This window comes from Neopsephotus bourkii, unplaced genomic scaffold (genome assembly GCF_033783945.1).
Source record: "Neopsephotus bourkii isolate Nb327-2 ecotype Australia unplaced genomic scaffold, CSIRO-AGI_Nbou_v1 NB_333, whole genome shotgun sequence".
Lineage (NCBI taxonomy): Eukaryota > Metazoa > Chordata > Aves > Psittaciformes > Psittacidae > Neopsephotus > Neopsephotus bourkii.
Window position 1 is genome coordinate 2,195,139 of NW_026900839.1, and position 16,545 is coordinate 2,211,683.

At 49.0% G+C, this 16,545-nt stretch overlaps 2 protein-coding genes across 5 annotated transcripts in view; one reads left to right on the plus strand and one right to left on the minus strand.

Annotated features, from left to right (window-relative positions):
- Window positions 1–63: 63 nt before the first annotated feature.
- On the minus strand, window positions 64–10,525 carry MTHFR (methylenetetrahydrofolate reductase). Of its 4 annotated transcripts, none has more exons than XM_061348016.1 (12): window positions 10,386–10,525; window positions 7,646–7,897; window positions 6,291–6,529; window positions 5,932–6,042; window positions 5,565–5,758; window positions 4,842–5,092; window positions 4,002–4,136; window positions 3,541–3,721; window positions 2,994–3,176; window positions 1,721–1,822; window positions 1,360–1,479; window positions 64–921 (listed from the first exon to the last, which is right to left on the minus strand). In XM_061348016.1, the coding sequence occupies exons 2-12, from the start codon at window positions 7,885–7,887 to the stop codon at window positions 724–726; spliced, it is 1,956 nt and encodes a 651-aa protein (XP_061204000.1). In that variant the 5' UTR covers window positions 7,888–7,897; window positions 10,386–10,525; the 3' UTR covers window positions 64–723. The 4 variants fall into 4 exon arrangements, with proteins under 4 accessions (XP_061204000.1, XP_061203999.1, XP_061204002.1 ...); XM_061348015.1 differs by lacking the exon at window positions 10,386–10,525 and adding an exon at window positions 9,499–9,529; XM_061348018.1 differs by lacking the exon at window positions 10,386–10,525 and adding an exon at window positions 7,499–7,541 and having other exon boundaries at window positions 7,646–7,783.
- The window catches only part of CLCN6 (chloride voltage-gated channel 6), an 18,362-nt gene continuing 12,207 nt past the window's right edge, over window positions 10,391–16,545 (plus strand). Inside the window, exons 1-9 of the mRNA XM_061348014.1 lie at window positions 10,391–10,700; window positions 11,537–11,596; window positions 12,873–12,938; window positions 13,480–13,545; window positions 14,251–14,317; window positions 14,718–14,824; window positions 15,050–15,176; window positions 15,758–15,825; window positions 15,918–15,976. Of these exons, the coding sequence (XP_061203998.1) occupies window positions 10,446–10,700; window positions 11,537–11,596; window positions 12,873–12,938; window positions 13,480–13,545; window positions 14,251–14,317; window positions 14,718–14,824; window positions 15,050–15,176; window positions 15,758–15,825; window positions 15,918–15,976 (875 nt within the window). The 5' untranslated portion in view covers window positions 10,391–10,445. The remainder of the gene's footprint in view (window positions 10,701–11,536; window positions 11,597–12,872; window positions 12,939–13,479; window positions 13,546–14,250; window positions 14,318–14,717; window positions 14,825–15,049; window positions 15,177–15,757; window positions 15,826–15,917; window positions 15,977–16,545) is intronic.

Consider the following 16,545-nt stretch of genomic DNA (forward strand, 5'->3'; position numbering starts at 1 on the left):
GCTGGTTAGTTTGCAAACAAGAGTCTTTGCTATTTAGAAGAGTATGGCCTAGTACAAGAGACATTTATATTTGTGTATTTTATTGTACTTAATCTAAGAAGTAGTGTTATTCCTGCTCAGCCTCATCCAGAAGTGAAATGTACATTTTTCCAGTAAAAAGAAATCAGGAAATACAATAAAAGGAGAAAAGATAGGAGAAAATTTGAACCTGCTTCTGGAGTGAGTGCAGAAGAGCCTGATATGATCAGTTATGGAGGAATACATCCTAGGAGTGCACTGTAAAAGAAATTTGAGCTGCTTTTGATGGCTGGTAACTACTGAGATAGCTTTGTTGCATAGGCACTGCTGACAGGAGTGTTTCTGCTCCCAAGGCAACATTTCTGACATGAAAGTTACCAGAATCTCACTGTGTTTTATCATATTGATGCATAAGAGTTATCATGTAATCAGCATAGCCATGAGGACCACCTCTTCATCCTGCAGAGCTGGCCTTCAAGCTCAGTCTAGAGCATCAGCTCAGAGGTTGGGGTAGTTCTGGCTATTGTGCAGTAAGAAAGGTCAGGGAGCCTTTGTGTTCTGGACAGAAGTGCATGTAGTGTGGATGGATCAAAACTAGCCTGGTCCTTGGGTTTAGGAGTGTGTGCACCTCCATCAGCACAGGAGCTGCTTTAGCTCTCCCCATGGTCAGTGGACGGAAGGAGAAAGGGACTGGAATAGGAATTTTCACTGCTGAGTCTGAGAGTTCAACAACTCAAAAGTATCATCCACAACCTGCCAGAGGCAGTTTTCGAGTGGGAAGTCATTGTCCACCAGGTTGACCAAGTAGTAGTTGTCATGAATGTACTGGATGATCATGCGAGAGGGCGACTCCTCTTCATAGAGCTTGGCCCATTGCTCGATCCACAGTGCAAAGGCCTCATCCTGCCAAGAGTAAAACCAAATATTGTATGTTGGCAGCAGTGTAATGCACGTGTTAAAGCTGCATCTTCATATCACTTCATTTAGAACAAGCAGTGTCACACATGCCTGGCCAGCCTGTGGCTTGTTTCCAGGAGCAAGGAGCCTCCTGCTTTCCAGGCAGTGGGAAGCGCCCAGGGCTGAAAGAGGGACGTGTTTGCAGTAAGACGGCTCAATGCTGCCCCTGTGCGTGTAAGAGGGGAGGGAGAGCTATTGCCAGAGCCTCCCTTTAGTATCTGTGAAGAGCTCTTGCTGGAGCGAAGTTCATTACACCGAGGGAACAGGAAGAGCAGTATCACAACAGTGCTCAGCTCTGAGAAGTATCACAGGCTAAAACCAAACCAGACACTCTGAACTTCCCAGGGCATCACAGCAATGTTCCCAGCAGGAAGGAGGACTCACCTTCCAGGAGAGGAAGCTTACAGGGTCCACTACAGTGGGCTGGATGATCTCCCTGCCTGGGAAGATGCCCCAGGTGACAGCATTGGGTTGCAGGTCTGGAGCATTGGTGATATTCTGGCCCTGCCAAAAGAAGGAAAACCTTTCTGAAGCAACTGCTGGAGGAGAAATTAAGTGAGATGGAACAAGTACATTTATCCTCTCCTTGGTAAGAGATCAGACAGCTGCTGCACATCACAGCTGACTTGCTTCACTTTCCCTTCCCTTCATCAGCCTTCTTGTCCCACTTTGTTCATAGTGATATGTGAATCTCTGTCTCTCTCCCAGGGTGGTAAAAGGAAGTGTCCTGTGAACAACAGCCCACCTTGACATTGACAATGTGGTAGTTCACTCGCAACTCGTACTTCTTCAGCACCTTGAGCAATGCCGTGACGATCTCGCTGGAGGTGAAGAACTCCAGGTATGCCTACATGGAGGGAAGGGGAAAGGGAATAAGAGCCTTAACTCATGGCAGGGCTGAGATAAATACAGGCAACCAAGAGGACAGTTACAGTCTGGGCTGCATGGAAACCAGGCAGCCTAAAATTTGTCTGTCCATTCCCAGAACCAGGTACTACAGAGGAGGCTTGAGCAAAGGGCAGGGGAGATAACTGGTGAGAGCAAAAGTAGCAACCCAGAAGCAGTGAGCTCAGGAAAGCTACAAGCTTCCCATTCTGCACCCACAAGAGCAGGCAGGCTGCAATAAGCTCCAGCCAGTGTAAGCACAACTACTGAAACAGTCTGTGCCAGGCAGAGTGCTTGGGAGAGGCCTCCATTCTACATGGTACCCTGGGAACAGCAGTGTCCTGCCGAGGCAGCCCAGTCTGGTGGGAGCAGAAGCCAGGTCTCAGCTGGGCTCTCCCAACCACTCCACCATTCCCTGTCCTCATCTTTTGTTCCCAGTTCTCCCTGTGTGCTTATAAAGCCTAATTCTGTACTTGCTTCCATCTACTGCTGCTCTGTGCTTGGCTGCTCCCAACAACCATTTCCCCTCCCCCCATTTCCTGACTATTGTTCCAGATGATGGATTTCCCCTCACCTCGGGGGAATTTTTCCCTTTGAAAACATAACTGCATTTGCCATCTGCTGGTCTCATGGCTTTAGCGGTTTGGATCCCTTCTGAACAGAGCTGCTTTGTTTTCTACTGTGAGCCACTTGCCTGGCATCTACCTTGATGGGAGATTCCTATCGCAGCCATTAGTGGCAGGGCTCCAGCGCCTGAAAATGCATGACAGGGGAGGCAGGCTCGGCAAACAAGGCTGCTTGTAAGCCAAGGAAGGTTGCTGTGGTTCGACATTGGTGGGCAGGCATATGCTTGTACCTAGAACTTCATCACCCCTCTCTGACCAGCAATTACTTGTTCAGAGTGAAACCAAGAACCTCTGTAAATGTTCAACAGAGGTTTTGAGGTGGGAAAAACAACTGTGAGGTAAGCCATACAGCTGATATTATCTGTCTCTTGAGACACCAAAGGAGCTTTGCCTCATCTCAGCTACAAGGTATTAAGATAAGGAGTAGGCAGAAGGATTATGTGGGTGAAAGCCTACCTAACAGAGACCAAACTGGGTCATAACTCTTTGCTGCCTAGCCCCTAGTACCTTTTGGAAAACATAGCCCCCACTGGGCCCCCAGCCAACAATGGGGTCTGTGGATGGTTTCCCATTGATGTTTGGCTGGGAGTTGATGGTCAGGATTCCTCGTCTGTTAACCTTCTCCAGCTGCTCCTTCAGAAGGTTGGTTTCCGTAGCAAGAGGGTCATCGTTCCATGGCATACACGTAACCTACCATGGGAGAAAGGACGGCTCAGAATGGATATAACAACCCTTAGGTTATCATCTGGATACTGAAGGAACTCAGAAGTGCCCTAATGGTCTCACACACCTGCTTCAGGAGAGAATTCCCAGCTTTGGTTCCAGAGGCAACTCTAAATGACTGCTGAACTCTGTCAGTACTGATCGTGTCATTCTATAGAAGCTTTTCTTTTCTGTTGAGCCCTACGTCTGGCTGCTGAATTCCCTTCAGCCACTACCTCCTCAGCAAATCCTTTTGGATAGGGAGTGCCAATTCTTGCTTAGAAGAACAATGGGGTACCAGGAGCAAGAGGAAATATGTGCTATTGTCTGTGCCACATTGACCATCGCTCACCTTGTGCCCGTTCTTGTTGGGTTCTCCAGTGATGTAACATGTGAAAACCTCAAAGACGCTTTCCTCACCAGTCAGCTCTTCTCCCCACATCTTCAGGAGCTCCTCCCGAGGAGACTTGCTCTTCAGGTAAAAGAGGTAATAGTCCTTCAGTTCCCCAAAGGCTGGGGAGGAGGAGTTACCCCTGTAAGGGGAGCAGACACCGGATTAATAGGATTTGGTGATGCAGGAACACAGCCACCCAGGAGGAGAAGAACCCAACAAAATGCACTTAGAGACCAAAAGACATCTCAATGCCATTCTCCTCACCTTACTCAAATCCATGCAATTGGGGACCACTTTAAGAAGCCATCTGTTTCGTCAAGCCCAAAGTGTGCCCACGACACCCACTAATAGAGACAGACTGTGGAGCAGTCTTTTGTACCACACCTCCATCTCACTGCCACTGCAGGCTAAGAGCTTACCATCGGCCATTGGGGAAGTCATCCCACTCTTGAGTTCGATAGATGTAACTCTTTGGCCTGGAGGCCCAGAAGATCGGTCGAACATCTTCAACTCTTCTCTTGGGGTGAGCGCTCACTGCCCAGGGCAGTGGCCGCCTGCAGGGGAGGAGCAGATGTTAACACAGTTCCTCTGATAGACTTCCCCTTTCCCTGGAGAGCTTTGCAAGTAACAGTGCCTGAGAAAAGTTCTGTTTGCCAGGAAGTAGCACATAAAACTCCTCTTCCTTTATGGAAAATCTTTTCCCCACTCAGTTCCCTCACAGGATGCTCAGTAGGTGTCTATTAAATGGTTAAGTACAGGACTGACACCTGCCATTGGATGAGGTAAGGGAAAAGCACTGTGTGAAGCTGATTTTAACAAGAAAAAACAGCAATCTGTTTTCCTTTTGCTTTCTCTTGTCTGTGCTAAAGGTTGTGGGCTCAGAGAGAAGTTCACATTCTCTTTCTCAGCTGCCGAGAACCTTAAAAAACTACAGTGGGATCTGTATTCCATAAGAGGGGTTGTGACAGATCTCAAAACCATGTTTCTTCCGAGTGGTAGGAGTGTAGGTGGTTATAGTTCCAGAATGGGCTACTTTAAAGCTGCTTGACTTAATCAAATTCCTGCTTTAGCTGTCCCCTCTATTCCTCCCAGCTTGTGTCAGACCTGCAGGAAGTGTGAACTTCTAAATGCAGAAAGGTGCTTAAACACCCAAAAAGCAGCAGAGGAGAGGTGCTAACCCATCCATTGCTTGAGCCTTTGGTAGATGGGATGGATGTATGTGGAAGAGGAACTAACAGAAGCCAGCATGCTCTGCTCACCTGGGGTCCTCCTTCCATATGCCCAGGCGCTTGAGGACTTCGGTAGTAGCCACTTCCCGATTGAGGGTGTAGAAATGGAGCCCATGCACCATGCCACTATCCAACAGCTCCCGGCACATGGACACTGCCAGCTCCACGCCATAGTTCCGGATAGCTGCATCGTTGTCCTTGATGGGTTCAATCACATCTTTGATCTCTTGAGGCACTTCCAGCTTGGAGAGCTTCACCAGCTGGCGCAGGGAGTGGTAACCCTGGGTGAGGATGCAGGGGATTTTCATTTTCCAAAGGCCCTTTTCTGACATCTCAGTAACACAGAGACGTGATCCCTTATTTTGTGGCAGGAGATTTAGAACTGGAGCTCCTGGATTCTACTCCCAGGCCCCATTTCTCGGATGGTAATGCAGTCCTGGTCATGTCCCTTTAGGTGGTTTCTTCCCATTTGCCTGAGCCCAGCATGCTCACAGTGATGACTAACACGTCAGGACTGGCAGACCACTGTCCTTTATATCCTTTTTTGCCATATGGGCACAGAAAACCTTTATAACTTGTTATTACGTGCCTAAGAGTTTAATTTGGCAAACCACCCACAGATGTATCACACTTAGCACTCTCACTTCCCAGAAATTTTGTGGAGGGTATTTACAGACCTCTCGCAGGTCCTGACCCATAAGTACCTAATCTGGATCTTTATTCCCTCCCCAAACCAAAACTACTGGATTTCACCTGTATGGGGAAGATGCCAGGAATAATGGGGCAGGTGATGCCAATGGCTTGACAGTCCTTCATGAACTTGAGAAAGGTTTCTGGTTGGAAGAAAAGCTGCGTAATGATGAAGTCTGCCCCAGCAAAGACTTTCTCCTTCAGGTGCCTCAAGTCTGCCTCATAGCTCTCTGCTTCAGGATGACCTTTAGGGTAGCCTTTGGGGGGAAAGGGGAAGAAAGAAGTAGTGAAACCCTGGTGGTAGAGACAATACACTAGAAATCAATGCTGCCAATCTGATTATGCTGTCCCAGCCCAGGTCCAGAGAGGGACTGCTGAGCTGGTGTCCCTGTCTCAGACCCTAACACACTCTGCAATGAAGGATATTTACCTGCCACACAGATGTCAAAGTAATCATCAAATTCATTGCGAATGTGCTTAACCAGGTCAACAGCGTGGTTGAAACCATCTACTTCTTCCTCCCACTCCTCACCGACAGGATCTGAAAGGAGAACAAATCCACAGCTCTCCAACTATTTGCAGGACTCATACCTGCTAGTTCCATAAATCCTCCCGCTGAAAGGAGGGCAAAGAGATGAAAGCCCCACGCTTGCAGTTCTACCCATGGACTGCTTTTGTCTACCCTTGAGCTGGAGGGACTGCCAACAAAAATCTTATTTCTCTGTTTTTACCTTGAAATTGAATGCAACAGCAAGGCAGCTTCAGGAAAAGTATGATAAAAGGATTCACCTCCACGCAACGCCATGATGTTCTTCAACCCAAGCCTCTTGGCCTTCTGCAGATGCCCTGTGATATCATCCCTAGTTTGATTGCAGCATGTCATGTGCAGGATGGTCTCCAGGCCACAGTAGTTGACTGCAGTGTTGGCAATGATCATGGAAGAGGTTTCCTTGTCAGATCCCGGATCCCCTGCAGGGTGCCACGTCACATCAATGAAGAGCGGACCACCCGCTCCCATGCGGTCAAACCTGTGGATTTCAGAGCTGCATTAACCTACCAGGCAGCCAACTCCCCTCTCTGTGCCTGGGATATCTTGCTCAGTATTGGAATGCTAGCGACAGGAAGAGGGAGCTTGGGTGACAGCAGCAGGAGAGACTAAGACAAGAGTTGAACTAAGAGCTTAGCAAGTGGCCAGTGTAAATAAGGGAAGTCATCCTTTAAGGTTTTATGAGGAAGAGCTGCCAATGTCTTTAAAGAGGCAACTTAAGTGTTCTCTGTACAATAAATTTCCTCCCAGCATGTTCTATTAGACTGGCATGTCTTATGATAGCCAGCAGTGCAAATCTTATTCCTTTTGAGACGGGAGATTGTGATGCAACCCCCTGTTCCCAGCTTTAACTGTAGAGGCCACAGATAAGAAAAGGTGGATCAGATCTCTGTTGTGTTCCGAAGCGTGCCTAATAGAAGAGACAGAGGCTCCCCTAACTCGCCTCTCTCCTGCTCTGGATTGGAACAGGCCTTTCTGTTTAAAGTAAAACTGGCACTGGTATACAGCAGCTACAGAGTTATGGAAAAGCCTCTTTTCCCCTTGGTGACTGCATGGTGGCTCCTGGGGGTCCCCGCTGGGCTCCAGGATGACCTTTAGCTCTGCTGAGAACTGTCACCTTTCATTTAGCACGTAGATGGGGGCACCTATTCAGAGACAAACTGTAACACAGAGGCACAAATCACAGTGGCTAGATGATCCTGAAAGCCAGTGGTATCTGTTCTACAGACTTTGGCACGCTGCCCATCAAGGAGTATTTTCTGCTCTTAACAGGTACTTTTCTGCTCCATTATTCCCCAGCACTCTGCTTCAGCCTGAGCATGACAGTGGGGTTGCTCCGTATTCACAGAGCATGGGAGAGAGAAAACAGCCTGGCCCCCTCAGTAACCCCACCATGACACTTAACTCTGCAGGGGCCTCCAAGGAAGACAAATTACCTGGTGTCCATTACCTTCCTCAGCAGGAAAGCACAGCCCCATTACCTGCTTCGTCACCTGGAAGGGGAGACAGAGCATGGGGCAGAGCCTGCCTCATTAGCTATTTCCCAACCCTCCACCAGACACTTCATCTCTCCTTTCTCCCACCCTGCAGCCCTCACCTGGAGATGAGATTGACAGCAGCATTGGCTGTGCGTGGAGGGAAGAATTCCAGGGAGAACCACTTGTCTCCAGCATCCTGGCGTCGACGCATCTTCTCCCGCAGCCGCTCATGCCGGTCAGCATCGAGGACAGGGGTGGAGCAGCGCGAGCTGTCCTTGGAGCTCTCACTCCCACTGCTGCTGCCACCATCAGACTTGGAGCTGGAGCTGGCACTGCAGCTATGCTGGGTCTCGTTGACCATGGTGAGCTCTCTGGAGGAGGGTCACAGAAGGAACACAGTGGGTACAAGGGAGGACAGGGAGCAAGGAGCAGTTACGGCCGGTGTGGGCAGCAGGTAATGAAAAGGAAGCCTATATCAAGGTCAGATGTTAATAATCACCAAGGAGTCCCTTTTGCCAGCCTTCACTGTAAGCTGTAGGGGGGGAGCTGGTAAAAACATAATTGCAGAGGCTTTCGTGCCACTCTGATGTAGATCTGTGCTTGCTGGGTCAAATTTGGCTCTCAAAAGTCAGGTCAACATCACTTTTGACCTGAGTGCACGATTCTCATTAACTTAGGCCACGATCCTCATGTGCATCAGGTGGCAGCCTCTTTGATCTTGCAGCCTTCGGTTGGATATGCCAGCAGATAACTTTGTTTCTTTCTACACCAGTTGGTTCTTGGACTGTGTCCATCTCCAGTTTGCACTATTTGTTCCCAAAAAGCAGCGCTTCTTTACAGTGGAGGTAGAAAAGCAAGTGCTAATGGGGAAGGTACTCACGAATGCACAAACTATTCCTATGTCAGAAAAAAACCCTGGAAAAACCCCTCTGATCAGGCCATCCCCACAAATACCATCCTTTGTTTTGTCTTTGCTGGCATCACAGTTGCATTTCTAGCCATTATCCTTCTTCTGCAAGACATACCATCTCTGCAGCCAATACCACTGCACGCAGTTCTTTCCTTTACCAAGTACACTGTTCATGTTCCTCTTTGTGGCTGCTTGGAAACAAGGTCAGCAGCCACCATCCCCTTCTCCCTGCTTCCACTTAGTTCCCCAAGTGTTTCATCCTATGCCTTCAAAATGAGGTAGTGAATACTAGAAAAAAGCTACCATAAAATGTGCATCTGTGTTACTTGCTTCTGTGCCTGCCAAAACCTAAAACTGCCACTGGGAAGCAGCATGTTGCTGAGCATTATTTAACACTGGAGCCTGCTTTTGGTTGCACAAGCTAATGTACACTTTGTCCTTATCATATAAGCTCTGTGGGTTTAGGTCATCCAAGGTCTTTGAACTCATCTTTACTGTTTACACTGAGTTCCCAAGCAAGCAGAAGGCTACGGGAGAAAGTCTATTTTTATCACCTGGGGACTTCTGCTGGCAGAAGATATGAGAAGGGAGCGTAGGGCTTCTGCTGCCAAGAGGAACAGGGCATCTTAAATCAGGTCACAGTGAAAATCAGCACCACAGACCTACTGAGAAGTGAAGCAAGAGCAGTGGGGGGTGCACACTAACAGCCCTGACCATGCTCTCTCACAGGACTTTGCATGCCATCCACGTGGCCCTAATCTGGGAGTATTATCCCAAAGCATGTGCTGGAGATCAAGAGAGCAGTGCAAAACAGAGTCAACTCCCAATATTTCCCTTCCCACAAGGGTGCCATGGCACTAAAGGCATATCACAGGATTGCTGTTCTCCCACTTGAGATTTAAGATTCCCATCACAAGCCAAGAGGTTGTGTATTCATGGTTCTATAGGGTTAATACTGGTTGTGGATAGGGCCTTATCTCACTGACAATCTGAAGCCATAATGATCCGAGAAAGGTCCCCCTTAAATTTTGCCTACAGGCAGCAGTTGGAGCATTTCCTTACCATCAGATGCATCACAGATTTGCTGGCAGAAGCTTGCAGTTTGCAAGCTGCTAAGGGAAACAAAGCATTTTCTGAACAACAAAACCAGCTGCAAAATAAGACATTCTGAAACCCCCTTGGGCCCATTTGGCTCAGCGCTCCTGTTCCTCTGTTTCTGCTACACTGCAGTGCTGAGAGCAAGAATCTGTGATCAGCACCCCCATCTATGCTCAAAGATCTATGATCAGCACCCCATCTATGCTCAAAGATCTATAATCAGCACCCTGATCTATGCTCAAAGATCTATAATCAGCACCCCGAGCTATGCTCAAAGATCTATGATCAGCACCCCAATCTATGCTCAAAGATCATGATCAGCACCCCGATCTATGCTCAAAGATCTATGATCAGCACCCCAATCTATGCTCAAAGGTCTATGATCAGCACCCCGACCTATGCTCAAAGATCTATGATCAGGACCCTAATGCTGATCAGCGCACATGTGCCTGTTCCGTTTATGTGATGGTGGTCCCCGTTTACTTCGCTGTAGGGCACTTTTACCGCTCCCAGGCCAGCGCTCACACACGCACTGTTGCGATCGGCATCCTCCCAAGCTCAGCTCCCCCACTCGAGCTGACCTCGGCTGCAGGAGATGCGCTTCACATGGGGCCCGCAAGGGTCCTGTGCGGGGCCGGAGCACCAGGCTGACAGCCCTACGGGGTAGCCCGCGGCTGGGTCTACCGCACCGCCAACGGGGCGGGTGATGGGACAAGGCACGGCCATGGGAAGGATGAAGGGAAAGGACCAGGGGAGGAGGAGGGTCCTGCCGCCGGAGGATGGGGGGTTCCCCGCGCCGCAGCCAAGCTGGGTACCGCGGCCTCCCGCTGCCCGCCCCAGGCCCCGCTCACCTGCCGGTGGTGCTGGGCGGTGCTGGGCGGCCCCATCCCGCGGTGCTTTAAACGGGGCCGATGCAGGGCGCGTCCCACGGCACCGCCCTGCGCTTCCCTTGCTCCGCCATGGCGGAACCGCAACCTCAGCCGCCCCGCGCCGCGCCGGAGGAGGCGGGGCCCGGGCAGGCCGCGGCGGGGTTACGCGGTGCGGCGGGTGGAGCCGGGAAGGGGCGGCGGCGGCAGCGGAAGATGGCGGGATGCGGGTCCGGGCTGTGCTGCTGCTGCTGCCCGCGCTGCTGCGGAGAGCGGGAGAGCCGCACCCCCGAGGAGCTGGTACGGGCCCGCGTACCCCACACCGAGCCCCGCGGAGCGCCTGAGGGCGGGCGGCTGGGGGGGGGGACGTAGCTACGGTGCCTCCGCCCTGGGTGCCGGTGCCTCAGGACGCGGTACCTCAGCCCGTGCTTGGCCCAATCCCTCGGGGTCCGGTGCTTCATCCCTGGTGCTGGTGCCTCAACCCCTGCTTGGCCTAGTCCATCAGGGCCCGGTGCCTCAACTCTTGCTTGGCCCAGCCCGTCAGGGCCCGGTGCCTCAGCCCGTGCTGGGCCCAGAGCCTCGGTGCCTCATGGCCTGGTGCCTCAGCCGACGCTCACCCCGGCCCCTCAACCCGTTCCCGCTCTTCTGCCTCATGTTGGGCCCGGTACCTCAGCCACTCTCCCAGTGCCTCAGCCCGCGCTGTCCCAGTACCGCAGTCAGCTGTGGCAGGGCCTGGTGTCAGCCCCTTGCAGCCCTCGGGGAAGTGGCTCTGATGGGGCTCTCTGCATGCCCGGCGCAGGAGAATGCTGTATATGCAGTTTTCTGGGCCTGTGCTTCCCTATAATGCACTGCTGTAAGGGAAGCTGGGATGGGTTTTAGTACTGCTCTGCCTTACTCTGCTGTGGGGAGCTCCTGTATAGAAGTGATGTGGTGTGTACTTGCTGAGGCGCAAGCTTTAAGGTGAGACCCTATACAGCTACCCCAGAGTAGGTGATGGTCTGGTAACCCATACTCGTGACTTTATAAGCCATAATGGTATAGGTCTTTCTTAATTCTGGTTTTGTTACCAGTGTTATGAGTGTCTGTGCCTGCATTTGTTTCCCTGATGATTTTCCTTTCCCATGTTTGTTTTGCAGACAATCCTAGGGGAAACTCGTGAAGAGGAGGATGAGATCCTTCCACGCAAGGACTATGAGGTGGGAATTAAACTGATAACAGCAGGGGAAACGCATGTGTAAGGAACTGTAGACGGGTTGTGGTCAGTTGGAGTCTGTAGCGAGGCGGGTACTCAAAGTGCATCACCAGTTAGATTGCATTGGCATCAGCAGAAATACCAAGAGTTGCTGTGTTTGCAAAGAACTGCTCCTCACATGTTTCTGGGTCAAAGCTCTGGAGGTGGAGTTTGAATGTCCATGGCTCAAGTCAGCCTCTTATTGAGGAAATCCATTTTCAGAGCCTGCTGCGTTGTTCTGCTTCTTAAATGTGGGATTTACAGGCTCTGTTGGTGTTGTTTCCTCATGACTGTAGGAAGCATCTGTTGCTGCTTGGTCACTGTTGCCTTATGCAGGCTCTGTTATGCTGGCTGACAGCAGAACATCCTTACAGGAGATTTTTGCTTTTTGCATGTCTGTAGTGACAGGACAAGGGGTAACGGATTGAAACTTAAACAGGGGAAGTTTAGATTGGCTATAAGGAGGAAATTCTTTCCTGTTAGGGTGGTGAGGCACTGGAATGGGTTGCCCAGGGAGGCTGTGAATGCTCCATCCCTGGCTGTGTTCAAGGCTAGGTTGGACAGAGCCTTGGGTGCCATGGTTTAGTGTGAAGTGTCCCTTCCCATGGCAGGGGGGTTGGGACTGGATGATCTTGAGGTCCCTTCCAACCCTAGCTGTTCTATGATTCTATAACGGCCCTGAGTTATTTAGAGCAGTTGCTGTTCACATGGGTGTCAGCAGCTCAGGCTGTTACTGCTTGGCTTGAAAGGGTGAAGTTGATGTAGATTGAAGCTAGTGGTAGTTTGCAAGTATGACTGAGCAGCTCTATCTTGCTTTAAACTCTCAGCTGGAGATGAAGTCCTACCTAGTATTTGTGTTGTAGTGAGAGGTTAAATAGAAAGATGTAATGTTTATCCCCTGCACTGTCATATTGGAGGCACTTAAGTAAAGTCTAAACCTGTACAATGTGATTCCTTTAAAGTTGTTTTAATAAGTCATGTTCCTATGTGGTTCCCTGTCTCTCTCAGCTGGGGAAGTGAAATTGGTCTCTTCTTTCACTTTGTGGTTCTTAGGGTCTGGTTCTGCTGGAAATATTTGATTGACATTGTTTCCAGGACTTTTTTCTCCTCCTGTTGTCTGCAAAACCTACTGTGGGGGTAGTAATGACTTCTGTAATGTCTAACAGGGTCTTCTATCCATAGTTTTTTGCACAATCTGTTGTAGCGTTTTCTCTTAAATTGACCTTTTGGCATTCTTTCAGAGCTTGGATTACGATCGTTGTATCAATGACCCATACTTGGAAGTTTTGGAGACCATGGATAACAAGGTAGGACCTTGTTCTTTCTCTTTCATTTCCTTGAAAGCCAAAACTGTAGAAATTACCCAGGGGAGCTGCGACTGACCCATCCCTGGCAATGTTCAAGGGCAGGTTGGATGGGGCTTGGAGCAACTTGCTCTAGTGGAAGGTGTCCGTTCCTGTGCAGGGGATTGGAACTGGATGAGCTTTAAGGTCCATTACAACCCAAACCATTCTGTGATTCTAAATATGTTCCACTGAAGGAAGTTTTGTGGATATTTTTCTTCTTTTGAAAGTAATTCTATGTGCTCTCTTGGTTTCTGTATGAAAAGAATAAAAGTATGTATGGAGATGGTAGCTCCCAGCATCTGTTCTGATCCTCAGAACAGGTTTAAAGTGAGCAAGATGTACTTTTAGTTCCTTATTTTCAGTTTTCTGTTCTTACCATCTTCTGTTGATTTATCACTCTAGCAGGAATTAAGCTGTGGAACTCCAAAATGCCTTTCTCTGATCCCCATTTCTATACTGCTTTGATTTGGCTCATGTGTTTTTTTATTCTCTTCCTAAACAGAAGGCCCAGAGATACGAAGCAGTGAAGTGGGTGATGGTTTTTGCTATTGGAGTCTGCACAGGACTGGTAAGGATCATGCTGTTTGGTGAATGAGGAAAATTCAGGAGACTAAGCAGGCATAATTTAGAAGTCAATGGCTGAGGAGTCAAGAGGAGAAAACAATCAATCTTTTATGAAGTGGAGAGCTTAGTAGCTAGAGTTGTCTTTTTGGAATTATGGCATGTTGTTGCTAGATTATTATCCAGGAAGTGTTTTTGATTTGTTTGTTTTAGAACTTGCTGTGCTTTCTTTGTAAGGTATTCTGGCAAATCCTTTAATTCTGCATACAGGAAAACCTGTCCAAAGTGGGCACCTAATAAAAAGATGCTAATTTACAGTTGAACTGTATGGTTAGTATGTTTGTCAGCACTAGTGTCACTGCATGTACTTTCTAGAGTGTTTGAACATTAGCTCTGCTGAGTGCATGCCTCAGTTAAGCGCCAGCTTTCTTCTGTACCCTGAAATGTGTTGTGGGTGTTAAAAATGCTGCCAGATTAGCACTCTGAAATGCATTCCTTCCGGAATAACTAGGAGGGAACTGTCCTGGTATGAGAATGAGGGAGGCAGCAAATCTGAGCCTCCAGAGTTACTCTACTCTGAACAACACTTCTTTTGCCTTCTTCATTCTTTGTCCTTCTATGTGTGCATACTTCTGGTAGGACTTACTAGAAGGTGGTCTTTGTTACTTGTATGTAGTAGTTTCTGATGACAAATGTGTCTTCTTTTCCATAGGTGGGCCTTTTTGTGGATTTCTTTGTACGGCTCTTTACCCAGCTCAAGTTCCAGGTGGTACAAAGCTGTATCTTTTACCCAGTGTGTGGGTTCCTGCTAGGCTGAAGTGACCTTTTCCTTTCTGTTACTGTTCTGCTCAGAAAAGCTGACTCTCAGACTTTTGCCATCAGTCACATTAATGACTAATCAAGTTTTTAACTTGGCTCTGTAATTCAGGCCTTGAAACCAAGAATGTTTCCACTGTTGTGTACACAGGCAAAGGCTTATCCCTGAAAGAATGAGTGGTTTCCCTTCCTTGTACTTTAGGTAAGCTCTGAAAATGAAGCCTGGCTTCCTGGTGAGTTGTGTCAGAGGCCCTGGCTGGGTTAGCAGGTTTGGCTCCTGGTGCCAGTGGGATCCCCAGACAGTACTCAATGATTGCATGTTGCTGGGGGGAATGTTGTTGTTTTCCATGACCATCCCTGCAGCGGTGGAAGAATGCACTGAGAAAGGCTGTCTTGCATTGTCCTTGTTGGAGCTGCTGGGGTTCAACCTGACCTTCGTTTTTCTTGCCAGCCTTCTGGTTCTGATCCAAGTAAGTCTTAGGTGCACTGCTGCTACTTACACAGCCTCCTTGTCCTGGGTATGAAGTATTCTTCTTGCTGGAAGCACTGTCTGCCCCAAGACACCAAACTAGCTTCTCAGTGCTGATTGATATAGCTAAACAGGATCTCTTGGTCCTTTGCTATGCTCTCTGATGACACATTGTTGATCAGCTATGAAATCAATGCAACACAACAACAGTGTTTCTTTTCTACAGCCTGTAGCAGCTGGATCAGGGATTCCTGAAATCAAGTGCTACCTCAATGGGGTAAAGGTTCCAGGGGTTGTGCGTCTCCGGACAGTGGTGTGCAAAGCTATGGGAGTGCTCTTCAGCGTGGCAGGAGGTATGAAGGGCTGTGGTGTATCAGTCTTGTTGGGAATCACTGAAGGGGAAAAAATATGTCCTTGCTGTACGTAGGGCACAAAGGGCTTCTCCCACCTTTCCAGTAAAATGATTTTAATGGGCTGGAGTAGAGCCATGAGCCCTGAATGCATATATATATATATAGAGTAGAAAACAGAAGGATCAGGACTATCAGGGGAACTATTCTGGGTGAGCTATTCAGAAGTGACTCTTTGGTTCAGTCTTTGAGGGAGACATGAAAATTCTCCAGAACACATGGTCTGGAGCAGCCTGAAGGAGGTTATGTTCTGGGCAGCAGGGCGTAATAACTTTGAGAGTTCAGAGTCCTTGTACTAGCTGTCTTGGAATGATTCCACCCACTTGGAGCATAAAGTCTGTGCATGTCTTCACAAACATCTGGGGGGGCTGAGGGGACGGGGTCAGCACTTTTGTGCACCTTGAGGGGAGATTGAGGAGCACAGGGGCATGGAGGTGGTGAGCTGGTCTCTCTTGGCAGTCAGCAAGGGAGGGTGGCAGCAGGACCAGGGGGAACACACTGCCTCATTAGTCCTGTTTTTCCAGGTCTTTTTGTCGGGAAGGAGGGTCCAATGATTCACAGTGGTGCTGTCGTGGGTGCGGGTTTGCCACAGGTTAGTGCTGGCCTGGGTCACTGGCTTTGTAAGAGTACTGTGAGGATTAAGTGTCTATCCTCTCTGTTTCTAAATCTTTTCTTTGTTTGTAGTTCCAGAGCATCTCTTTGAGGAAGATCCAGTTTAACTTTCCCTATTTCCGCAGTGACAGGTACTGTACCCAGGATGTGGAGGAGGGGACAGGAGGATGAGTGAGCAGACTTCCTTAGGAAAAGGGATGAATCAGTCAGTAGCAGTTTCAGTCTCTCTAGTGCCCTGCAGTCTCATTCTGCAGCAAGACAACACCAGGACTTGACTCTTCCGTGCTGCTCTGCTCTGTCTCCATGTTCACTGACGTTCTTGTCTACTACACAGCAAACGTCTACCCACTTAACGCCTTTAACCTGAATGGTTAACTGGCTTCATTGTTCAGAACAAGCTCAGTTACTCACCCATTATGGCCAAGATACACCACAGAGAAGGCTCATTTACCTGACTGAACAAAATCTTGCCCTTCCCTCAGTCATTCTTTCAAGTGGTGCTGGAGTTTCATAGTTTGGAATGGTTCCTTATATATGGGACATATGTGTAGTGCCAGAGTTTTGCTCTTTGTTGGTGCTGTAGAGAAAGCATGATGCTGCAGCAACTTGCTGAATAAGTCTTACTGCCATGGCCAGTACTTCTCCCAGCTGTCACTCCTGTATCCCTGGGATATATCCATAAATGGGAATGGTCTCTTAC